General features: G+C 43.3%; 1 protein-coding gene across 1 annotated transcript in view; it reads left to right on the top strand.

Annotated features, from left to right (window-relative positions):
* Positions 1-12,396, top strand: part of cdh23 (cadherin-related 23) — a 655,816-nt gene that overhangs the window by 554,813 nt on the left and 88,607 nt on the right. Inside the window, exons 43-48 of the mRNA XM_036980724.1 lie at positions 120-227; positions 7,689-7,791; positions 8,083-8,208; positions 8,392-8,595; positions 10,355-10,813; positions 11,043-11,159. Of these exons, the coding sequence (XP_036836619.1) occupies positions 120-227; positions 7,689-7,791; positions 8,083-8,208; positions 8,392-8,595; positions 10,355-10,813; positions 11,043-11,159 (1,117 nt within the window). The remainder of the gene's footprint in view (positions 1-119; positions 228-7,688; positions 7,792-8,082; positions 8,209-8,391; positions 8,596-10,354; positions 10,814-11,042; positions 11,160-12,396) is intronic.

Genomic DNA, 12,396 nt, shown 5'->3' with positions numbered 1-12,396 from the left:
GATAGAGGAGAGGTAGAAAAATGTAGACCGAGAAATAGATAGAAAGTAATTGAAAAGGGAAGGGTATACTGTTGTAATTGATGAGTCATTTCTATCATCTCTCTCTCTCTCTCTCTCAGACAGGGGTGGTGCAGGTGAACAGGCCTCTGGACAGAGAGAGGGTGGCGGAGTACAGACTGGCCATTACAGTCAAAGACAACCCTGAAAACTCCCGCATCGCTCGCCGGGTACTGCCACACACACACACACATGATCCCCTCTCAGCCCATACGCTATTTACTGGCAAAGTCAAGCCTCTGCTTCCTCAGCTGTAAGCTACCAAAACTCGTACACTGATCTTATCATTGATTATCTACAATGCCGAGTGAAAGTCTACACACCTCTTGCACAGTCTTTATAATTAAATATAAAAACGGATTCAATTAGATTTTTTCCCTACAGATCTACATAACCTATTCTACATTTTCAAAGTGAAAATGTAAAATGTCTTGATTGCGTATGTCTTTAACCCCATAGTTAATACTTGGTGGAAGCACCTTTGCCAGCTGTGAATCATTTTGAATAGGATTCTATCAAATTGCAACTCTTATGGCAACATACCATTGTTTTTGTAGAAAGTGCTCAAGTGCACAACATTTGGTTGAGGGTCATTGATGGACAGCTATATTCGAACCCTGTCTCAGATTTTCAAGCAAAATATACAGTGCATTTGGAAAGTATTCAGACCCCTTCGCTTTATCCACTTTTTCTAAAATCAATAAATTATTTTCTCCCTTCATCAATCTACACACAATACCCCATAAAGCAAAAACAGTTTTTTTTTTTTTTTGCAAATGTATTAAAATAAAAAAAATCAGGAGCATCCTGCTTCCATTGATCATCCTTGAGATGTTTCTACAACTTGGACTCCACCTGTGGTAAATTCAATTGATTGGATATGATTTGGAAAGGCACACGCCTGTCTATATAAAGTCCCACACCTGACAGTGCATGTCAGAGCAAAAAAGAAGCCATGAGGTCAAAAGAATTGTCCGTAGAGCTCCGAGACAGGATTGTGTCGAGGCACAGATCTGGGGAAGGGTACCAAAAACTGCATTGATGGTCCCCAAGAACACAGTGGTCTCCATCATTCTTAAATGGAAGAAGTTTGGAACCACCAAGACTCTTCCTAGAGCTGGCCACCCAGCCAAACTGAGCAATCGGGAGAGAAGGGCCTGTGTCAGGAAGGTGACCAAGAACCCGATGGTCACTCTGACAGAGCTCCATAGTTCCTCTGTGGAGATGGGAGAACCTTCCAGAAGGACCACCATCTCTGTAGCACTCCACCAATCAGGCGTTATGGTAGAGAGACTAGACGGAAGCCACTCCTCAGTAAAAGTCATGTCAGCCCACATGGAGTTTGCCAAAAGGCACCTAAAGGACTCTCAGACCATAAGAAACAAGATTCTCTTGTTTGATGAACCCAAGATTGAACTCTTTGTTCTGGCACCGCTCAACACCTGGCCAATACCATCCCTACGGTGAAGCATGGTGGTGCAAGCGTCATGCTGTTGGGATGATTTTCAGGGACTGGGAGACTAATCAGGATTGAGGGAAAGATAAACAGAGCAAATAAAAAACTGTTTTTTCTTTGTTATTATCGGGTATTGTGTGGTGATTGATGTTTTTTTATTCCCTCATCAATTTCAGAATAAGGCTGTAACGTAAAACATTTTGGAAAAAGTGAAGGGGTCTGAATACTTAAGTCAGGACTGAGACTGGACCACTCAGGAACCGCTCAATACATATTGAAAAGCCACTTTGGTGCTTATTTGGCATTGACATCCCAGGGTTTTCCTGTAATTATTTACCTATGCTTTGGTCTTTTCTTATTTAATTTGATCCTAACAAACTCCCTAGTCTCTGCTGTTGATAAGCATACCCATGACTTGATGATGCCACCTGGTATCTTCCGGCGCCAAAAGAGATGCCCGCCTCGCTTTGCGTTCCTAGGAAACTATGCAGTATTTTTTTATTTTTTATGTGTTATTTCTTACATTGTTACCCCAGGAAATCTTAGGTTTTATTACATACAGTTGGGAGGAAGTATTGGATATAAGAGCAACGTCAACTCACCAACATTACGACCAGGAATACGACTTTTCAGAAGCGGATCCTCTGTTTGGCCCACCACCCAGGACAATGGATCGGATCCCAGCCGGCGACCCAAAACAACGATGCCGCAGAAGGGGCAGACTGAGCGGTCTTCTGGTCAGGCTCCATAGACGGGCACATCGCGCACCGCTCCCGAGCATACTACTCGCCAATGTCCAGTCTCTTGACAACAAGGTAGATGAAATCCGAGCAAGGGTTGCCTTCCAGAGAGACATCAGAGACTGCAACGTTATTTGTTTCGCGGAAACATGGCTCCCTCAAGACACGCTATCAGAGTCGGCACAGCCACCTGGTTTCTTCACGCATCGCGTCGACAGAATCAAGCATCTGTCTGGTAAGAAGAAGTGCGAGTGTGCCGACCGCATTATCTACCAAGATAATTCTCTTCGATCACAATCACAATCGTGTATATTCCCCCCCAAGCAGACACAACAGCTCTGAACGAACTTCATTTGACTCTATGTAAACTAGAAACCACACGAGGCTGCATTTATTGTAGATGGGGGTTTTAACAAGGCTAATCTGAAAACAAGGCTCCCTAAATTTTAACAGCATATCGATTGCTCGACCCGAGCTGGCAAAACCCTGGATCATTGTTATTCTAACTTCTGCGACGCATATAAGGCCCTCCCCTGCCCTCCTTTCAGAAAAGCTGACCACGACTCCATTTTGTTGCTCCCAGCCTATAGATAGAAACTAAACCAGGAAGCTCCCGCTCAGGTCTGTTCAACGCTGGTCCGACCAATCGGTTTCCACGCTTCAAGATTGCTTCGATCACGTGGGCTGGGATATGTTCCGCATAGCGTCGAAGAAACAACATTGATGAATACGCTGATTCGGTGAGCAAGTTTATTTGCAAGTGCATTGGTGATGTTGTACCCACAGAGTCTATTAAAAAATTCCCCAACCAGAAACCGTGGATTGATGGCGGCATTCGCGCAAAACTGAAAGCGCGAACCACTGCTTTTAATCATGGCATGGTGACCAGAAACTTGACCGAATACAAACAGTGTAGCTATTCCTTCTGCAAGGCAATCAAACAAGCTAAGCGTCAGTATAGAGACAAAGTAGAGTCACAACTCAACGGCTCAGACACGAGTGGTATGTGGCAGGGTCTACAGTCAATCACGGACTACAAAAGAAAATCCAGCCCCATCGCGAACCACGATGTCTTGCTCCCAAACAAACTAAACAACTTCTTTCCTCGCTTTGAGGACAATACAGTGCCACTGACACGGTCTGCTACCAAAACCTGTGGGCTCTCCATCACTGCAGCCAATGTGAGTAAAACATTTAAATGTGTTAACCCTCGCAAGGCTGCAGGCCCAGACAGCATCCCCAGCTGCGTCCTCAGAGCATGCGCAGACCAGCTGGCTGGTGTGTATACGGACATATTCAATCAATCTTTATCCCAGTCTGCTGTTTCCACATGCTTCAAGAGGGACACCATTGTTCCTGTTCCCAAAAAAGCTAAGGTAACTGAGCTAAATGACTACTTCCATCATCATGAAGTGCTTTGAGAGACTAGTCAAGGACCATATCACCTCCACCCTACCTGACACCCTAGACCCACTCCAATTTGCTTACCTCCCCAATAGGTCCACAGACAACGCAATCGCAATCACACTGCACACTGCCCTAACCCATCTGGACAAGAGGAATAACTATGTAAGAATGCTGTTCATCGACTAGAGATCAGCATTTAACGCCATAGTACCCTCCAAACTCGTCATCAAGCTCGAGACCCTGGGTCCCGGCCCGGCCCTGTGCAACTGCATCCTGGACTTCCTGACGGGCCGCCCCCAGGTGGTGAGGGTAGGTAACAACATCTCCACCCCACTGATCCTCAACATTGTGGCCCAACAAGGGTGCGTTCTCAGCCCTCTCCTGTACTCCCTGTTCACCCATGACTACGTGGCCATGCACCCCTCCAACTCAATCATCAAGTTTGCAGACGACACTACAGTGGTAGGCTTGATTACCAACAACGGCGAGACGGCATACAGGGAGGAGGTAAGGGCCCTTGGTGTGAGGTGTCAGGAAAATAACCTCACACTCAATGTCAACAAAACAAAGGAGATGATCGTGGACATCAGGAAACAGCAGAGGGAGCAGCCCCCTATCCACATCGACGGGAAAGTAGTGGAGAGGGTGGAAAGTTTTACATTCCTGGGCGTACACATCACAGGTAAACTGAAATGGTCCACCCACACAGACAGCGTGGTGAAGAAGGCGCAACAGCAACAGAACAGAAGGCGCAAAACACTCACAAACTTTTACAGATGCACAATCGAGAGCATCCTGTCGGGCTGTATCACCGCCTGGTACGGCAACGGCTCCACCCACAACTGTAAGGCTCTCCAGAGGGTAGTGAGGTCTGCACAACGCATCACCGGGGGCAAACTACCTATCCTCCAGGACACCTACACCACCCGATGTCACAGGAAGGCCAAAAAGATCCAGGACAACAACCACATGAGCCTGTTCACCCTGCTATCATCCAGAATGCGAGGTCAGTACAGGTGCATCAAATTGGGGACCGAGAGACAGAAAAACAGCTTTTTCTCAAGGCCATCAGACTGTTAAACAAGAGTGGCTGCTGCCAACATATTGACTCAACTCTAGCCACTTTAATAATGGAAAAATGTATGTAATAAATGTATCACTAGCCACTTTAAACAATTCCCCTTTATATGTTTACACACCCTACATTACTCATCTGATATGTATATACTGTACCCTATACCATCTACTGCATCTTGCCATCTTGTGGTAATAAATGTATCACTAGCCACTTTAAACAATGCCACTTTATATAATGTTTACATACCTGTCGTATGTTAGTTAATGTGACGACTGTTGTTCATTGAATGATTAAAGTTTCTAATTGCGTGATTAACTGAATCAAGCAATTATTAACTCATTAACCTGGGGCACCATGGGAAAACTAGTTTTTATTGAGTTTATATTTCCCAAATTCACTCAAAGATTATCAGAATATCAATTTTACAACAGCCGCTAATTAACCAGTTGCCTCTACATATCTCGTTCTGAACGTCGTATAGCCCGTAAATCTGCACGGACCCGGGTCTCACCAATGAGTTCGTACCACACCAATCTTAGTTGAATATTTATTTACTAAAAAGCTATTCAATAGCCTATAATGTGTTTTGTCTATGTGTTATACTAATGGCGCGTGTTACCCACAATGGGGATTTCAAAAGAGAGAGAAAAAGAAAGTACACGAGAAATATACATCTGGGTGAATTTGTCAGCTATGCTATTCTTTTTTAAATTTTTTATTTATTTTTTATTTTAGCCCTTTTTCTCCCCAATTTCGTGGTATCCAATTGTTTTTAGTAGCTACTATCTTGTCTCATCGCTACAACTCCCGTACGGGCTCGGGAGAGACGAAGGTTGAAAGTTATGCGTCCTCCGATACACAACCCAACCAAGCCGCACTGCTTCTTAACCTCTAGCGTCGAGTAATCCCGTATCCGGGAGAGTAATCATAGCCTCAAGCTCATTACCATAACGCAACGTTTCCTATTCATGAAACTCGCAAATGAAATGAAATAAATATATTGAAACACAAGCTTAGCCTTTTGTTAACAACACTGTCATCTCAGATTTTCAAAATATGCTTTAACCAAAGCTACACAAGCATTTGTGTAAGAGTATTGATAGCCTAGCATAGCATTAAGCCTAGCATTCAGCAGGCAACATTTTCACAAAAACAAGAAAAGCATTCAAATAAAATAATTTACCTTTGAAGAACTTCAGATGTTTTCAATGACGAGACTCTCAGTTAGATAGCAAATGTTCATTTTTTCCAAAAAGATTATTTGTGTAAGAGAAATAGCTCCGTTTTGTTTATCACGTTTGGCTAAGGAAAAAAAACGAAAATGCAGTCACTTACAACGCCAAACTTTTTTCCAAATTAGCTCCATAATATCGACAGAAACATGGCAAACGTTGTTTAGAATCAATCCTCAAGGTGTTTTTCACATATCTATTTGATAATCTATCAGTGGTGGCAGCTGGCTTCTCATCAGAAGAAAACGGAAAAATACTGCAGCTGGAGATTACGCAATAATTGCGACGGAGGACACCTGGTAAATGTAGTCTCTTATGGTCAATCTTCCAATGATATGCCTACAAATACGTCACAATGCTGCAGACACCTTGGGGAAAACGTGGAAAAGGTAAGCTGACTCCTAGCTCCTCCACAGCCATATAAGGAGTCATTGCCATGAGCTGGTTTAAACATTTTTTTTAAAATGTAAAAAAATGTCACGTAGTCTTCCTGTAAATTCTATACTCATAGGTTTTATACCCTTGGGTCAGAAGTGGGCGTAACCGCCTTTAGGGCAATTCTCTCGGTGTACCAAGTTAATGAGGCAATTTATTCAAATCCAATTTTAACTTAACATTTCATCTTCCCCAAAACATTCTCTTTGATTTGGATATTTTCCATACAACGTATAATGCATAAACATCAAACATATACTAAGAAAACGTTTCCAATTACAATGTTTTTGTAATAACGTCATCTATTAACCTTTAATAACAAAACAAAAATGACATATATTTTCACATTCTTTCTATCGTCATGACCACCATTGTGGCTGACGGAAACCATTGTTCCAAAGTCCCTTTATTTCATGTTTAATGTTCTGAGGCTGGTTCTCCATAGTAACAGAACAAAGGAATTTGTCTGTGGCCTGAGATTTACCAGGGGCGTGAGGGGTCATAAAACCCCCCACGTCTTCAGACCCCTAGATCTCTCCTCCTCTGTTGGGGTTGAGAGATAATCTGTAGGGTTGTGGTCTCCTGTAACTTGACCTGGTCAGGACAGTCATGACATACCCTACATTTCTCATATGTATATACTGTACTCTATACCATCTACTGCATCTTACCTTTGCCGTTCTGCCATCACTCATTCATATATTTTTATGTACATATTATTTTTCATTCCTTTACACTTGTGTGTATAAGGTAGTTTTTGTGAAATTGTTAGGTTAGATTACTTGTTAGATATTACTGCATGGTCGGAACTAGAAGTACAAGCATTTCACTACACTCGCATTCACATCTGCTAACCATGTGTATGTGACAAATACAATTTGATTCGATTTGACAATACTTGAAAATACAGCGGGTTTCACTCTGTGTTGTATTGGATTTGACCCAAACCTGTAGTTTTTAGATTAGGCCAATAAGTGAATTTCTTTGCTGTGTTGTCCAGCAGTATTGCTAAACATTCTTGTTGCAAAAACGTGGAAAGAATGCAATGTTGTGTATCCTCTGTATTTTCAAGTATTGATTTTTTCCATACTGCCCAGCTCTACATTGATGGCATTATTCAATGACTCTCAACCTTCAAATAAAGTATGAAATTACAGCTATTTGCTTTTTTATTGAGAACATTTCTCACCTTCTTCTTTGCCCCTCCCTCTTTCCCTTCCCCATCCACCCATCCCTCCCTACCCAATCTGTCACCGTCCCCCGCCATCCATTCCTCTCTCCAGGACTCAGAACTGCTGGTGATCACAGTTTTGGATGAGAATGACAACAGGCCCATATTCACACAGACCAGCTACCGGGCTGAGATCACTGAGAACTCCCCCACAGGTAACAACCTCACTGGTGTGTTTTTATGTCTGTCTGTGTGTCTGTTTGTTTCAATTGATAATGTATAATTCCTCTGCTACCTCTGTCCCTAACTTGGCACCCACTACCTATCTCTGCTTTCCTCTGTTTCTATCACTAATTTTTCTCTCTCTTCCCACTCTCTCCCCAATCTCAATCTTTCCCTCTTTCATCAATCTTTCTTGCTTTTCCCTCTTCAACTCTTGCATTTAACTGTCATATCCCCTTCTGCCATCACGCGCATCTTCCTTTCTCCGTCTCTCCCTCTCTTAGGCAGTGCTGTGTCAATGTTGAACGGACCAGTGTTGGCTGAGGACAAAGACATTGGGCCCAACGCTGTGGTCAGGTACCATCTGCTGGGAACAAGACAGGACCTCTTCACTGTGGACTCTGATACAGGTCACACACACACACAGACACACACATATTGATCACTCAATCACACTCCTCTAATGCATGCACACTCAAACACATACACAACCTCTCACTCACAACAATACACACATGCAATTAATTAGAACACCTTTGAAGTCATCACCAATGAAGCCACTGCCTGTACCTCTCCCTTGTTCCCCCTTGCAGGTGTGGTGCGTGTGCGACAGGCAGCGCTGTTGGACCGCGAGATGTTTGTGGAGCCTCGGGTGGAGCTGTTCCTGGTGGGGGAGGATGTGTGGGGGCTCAACAGCAGTGTACCCCTCACTGTGACAATCTTGGATCAGAACGACAACCCTCCTGTCTTCAACCCCCCCAGCCTAACTGTGCACCTTCCTGAGAACAGCCCCACTGGTGAGTGTGTGTTGGTGTGGATGGGTGTGTCTGTGTCTTATGTCTGTGTGACTCAATTCATGCATTCATGCGTGTATACAGTTGAAGTCGGAAGTTTACATACACTTAGGTTGGAGTCATTAAATCTTGTTTTTCAACCATTCAACAAATGTATTGTTAACAAACTATAGTTTTGGCACGTCGGTTAGGACATCTACTTTGTGCATGCCACAAGTCATTTTTCCAACAATTGTTTACAGACAGATTATTTCACTTATAATTCACTGTATCACAATTCCAGTGGGTGAGAAGTTTACATACACTAAGTTGACTGTGCCTTTAAAACCTTTTATGGAGGTGGTCCCTCTACAGGGACCGCTCAGCGGAAATTTCAGAGCGCCACCTATAGCACTTGACTTAGTACTCGTTAAATCTCAAACTTTCATTAAAACACACATGCAAGGTACTGAATTAAAGCTACACTCGTTGTGAATCTAGCCACCAAGTCAGATTTGTAAAATGCTTTTTGGCGAAAGCATGAGAAGCTATTATCTGATAGCATGCACCCCCCAAAATACCAGCACGACACGTAAACAACAGATTTTGCGGTAGCCGGCGCTACCCAAAACGCAGAAATAAAATATAAAACATTCATTACCTTGGACGAGCTTCTTTGTTGGCACTCCTATATGTCCCATAAACATCACAATTGGGTCTTTTTCCCGATTAAATCCGTTATTGTATACCCAAAATGTCATTTGCTGAAGGCCAGTCTGATGCTGCAAAAAGTCCATTTACAAGACGTCACTTATTAAAATGACAAAAGTCGCCTATAAACTTTTACAAATCACTTCAAACGACGTTTCTAAACCAACTTTAGGTATTAATAAACGTTAATGATGTATCAAATTGATCACGGGGCGATCTGTATTCGATAGCAGCAAGTCTGGAAAACATCGTCCATTTTTTCAGTTTCACAACATACTGTGGTGCGCCAGAAGAAGGGAGGGGTCTATTTGTGTTGTAACCAAGGATAAATGATTCTGATATTGATAGCAATGGTGACATCGTGTGGAAGCTGTACAGGGGGTTCGCATATATTTTCTCTCGTCTTAAACAATTCATTGAATGGCGGACAAATATATTTTTTTTGTTTTTGGTAAACAGTTTTACCAGGGATTTTTACTCCTAAACACGTTCTGTTATAGCCACAGACCCGATTTAACCAGTTTTAGAAACTGCATGCATATGCATATACTGTATGCATATACTATATTCCTGGCATGAGTAGCAGGACTTTGAAATGTTGCGCGATTTTTAACAAAAAGCTGCGAAAATTCGCATCATCCATAACAGGTTTTAAAGGCAGTGCTACCAAATGTTAATTGAGTGTATGTAAACTTCTGACCCACTGGGAATGTGATGAAAGAAATCAAATCTGAAATAAATCATTCTCTCTACTATTATTCTGATGTTTCACATTCTTAAAATAAAGTGGTGATCCTAACTGACCTAAGACAGGGAATTTGTATCAGGATTAAATGTCAGGAATTGTGAAAAACTGAGCTGTTTACCAAGACAGTGGCGGAGTGACAGCTTTTTTATTTTTTGAATGGCAAATTTCCCCTTTAAGCCTAGTCCTGGACAAAAAATACATTTCAATGGAGTTACTCCATTAAACATTATTTTTTGTGCAGGACTAGGCTTAATCTATGTCTGGGAAACCTGGCCCTTGTGTTCTATCCTTACCCCTGTGTCCTGTTTCCTCTCTCTGTTTTAGGTGTGGTGGTGACCCAGCTGTCTGCTAGTGACGCTGATTCAGGCTCTAACGCCTGGCTGCTCTACCGGCTGGAAAGTGGCGCGCAGGACCGCTTCATAGTTGACTCCCTGTCCGGCGCCATTCTGGTGGGCAACGCCATCCTCGACCGTGAGGAGCGAGGCTCCTACCGCCTGGTCATCTTGGCTACAGACCGTGGCACGCCCTCTTTGTCGGGCACTGCCACCCTGTCGGTCATCCTGGATGATGTCAACGACTCACGACCGCGTTTCATTGAACCCGTGACGACTATCAATGTAAACGAGTCTACGCCGCCAGGCGTGGTGGTGGCTACGCTCGCCGCCGAAGATCATGACCTACGACCCCGGCTGGAATATTACATCATCTCTGTGGAGGCCAAGGATGATGGGAATAACCCTGTAGATGGGCTGCAAGAGTCTTTCGGCATCGATTTCCACACGGGTTAGTAATCAACATACACAGTAGATAATGTTTAGTATTGTACTTTACTTAGTTGCCTGTCAGATTCTGTGGATGTTGTGTAAATATGTTTATGCAGTACAAGTAAGTGTGTGTATGTGCGTGCATGCGTGTGGGAGTGTGTCTGCCTGTGCGTGTGTATGTACATGTGCATAATTGTGTGTATATGTGACCTGTATGTGTGTGTGTATATGTGCGTGTGTTCCCACAGGTGCTGTGTTTGTGCATAACCCACTCAACAGAGAGCTGGTGGCCACATTTGAGATCCTTGTGTCGGTGCATGACAACGCCAGTGATGTCATCGACATGTCAGTCAGCGTACCTAATGGTGAGGCGTCATCTAAAATCACCCTACTTTTGTTTGTTATTTTATCACCGTTTTGTGGCCCTATATGTCCCTCAAGATTCAGCACTTTGTTAAACCAACAGAAGTTGTTAGGAAATTATTTAGTGCAGCTCATGCTAAAAACAAGCATACACACAAACCACAATCACTACAATCCTCTCAAATTAGGTTGAAAGCAATGCTTCCCAAACTTTTTTGGTCTCGTGACCCCAACCATGTGAAAACAATTATATAATTAACAGCCAATGTTAACATCTTTATTTTGGGCTATGGCAGTCAATTGAAAAACATTCTAACAGTATTACACATACTTTTAATGTGGGGATATGACAGTCAATTGCAAATTAGTCTGGCATAATGTATTTTATCTCACCACCACTGATGAGATGGGTGGGTTTGATGCTGGTTTTTTTATACATCCATTGTGATTGACAACAGTTCCTCTCTCAATGCGAAAAATCTTTCCAACATTCACCCGCGATAACCACCAAGCCTCGGTGTGAAATAGAACATTATCATGCTCTGATTCCATATCTCCAGATAACTTTGCAAACAGGCGTGTGCACAGTGTATGTGGTTTGATGTAGTTTACAATCAAAGTTACTTTCTGTAGTATATCTCTGAGATCTGTGGCTCAGCTCTTTGGCTGCCATTTGCTCTCGGTTTATCATACAATGCGTCTATAAAACATACAATCTACTTGCAGTGAAGCCGCTCACCATCTACATCACATTCAGTCATCTAACAGACTCCCATCCAGAGCGATCTGCAGAAGCAACCAGGGTCAACGCCCTGCTCAAGGGCACGTCGACAGATCTCCCACAAGGTGAAAAACGGGGACCCGAACCAGCGACCCATCAGCCACCGAACCAGCGACCCATCAGCCACCAGACCAAGCTCCCAACCGCCAGGCCACCAGCCCTCTAAGATCCCCCCTCAGTTTCCCAAGAGCTGCCCCTCAACTATCCGAGACCCCACCCCCAAGACTCTCACTTGAATGAGAGTCTGTGTATATGCATGTGTACAAACACCTGTGCGGCATAATCCTCAGGCAAACAGGCATTAGCTGGTACAACACTGCCCCTCGGTGTTATTCAAACATACTTTTTATTTTGACTTTATTTTTTGACTTTTATCTTTGACTGTCATTCTATCCCCGCCCAGCAACTCCACTCCCACTTGTCTCCAATTCCACTTCCCAACCCTCAGCTTCCTTCAG

Source organism: Oncorhynchus mykiss, chromosome 1, assembly GCF_013265735.2.
Source record: "Oncorhynchus mykiss isolate Arlee chromosome 1, USDA_OmykA_1.1, whole genome shotgun sequence".
Lineage (NCBI taxonomy): Eukaryota > Metazoa > Chordata > Actinopteri > Salmoniformes > Salmonidae > Oncorhynchus > Oncorhynchus mykiss.
This window is presented reverse-complemented; position numbering and strand designations above follow the sequence as displayed.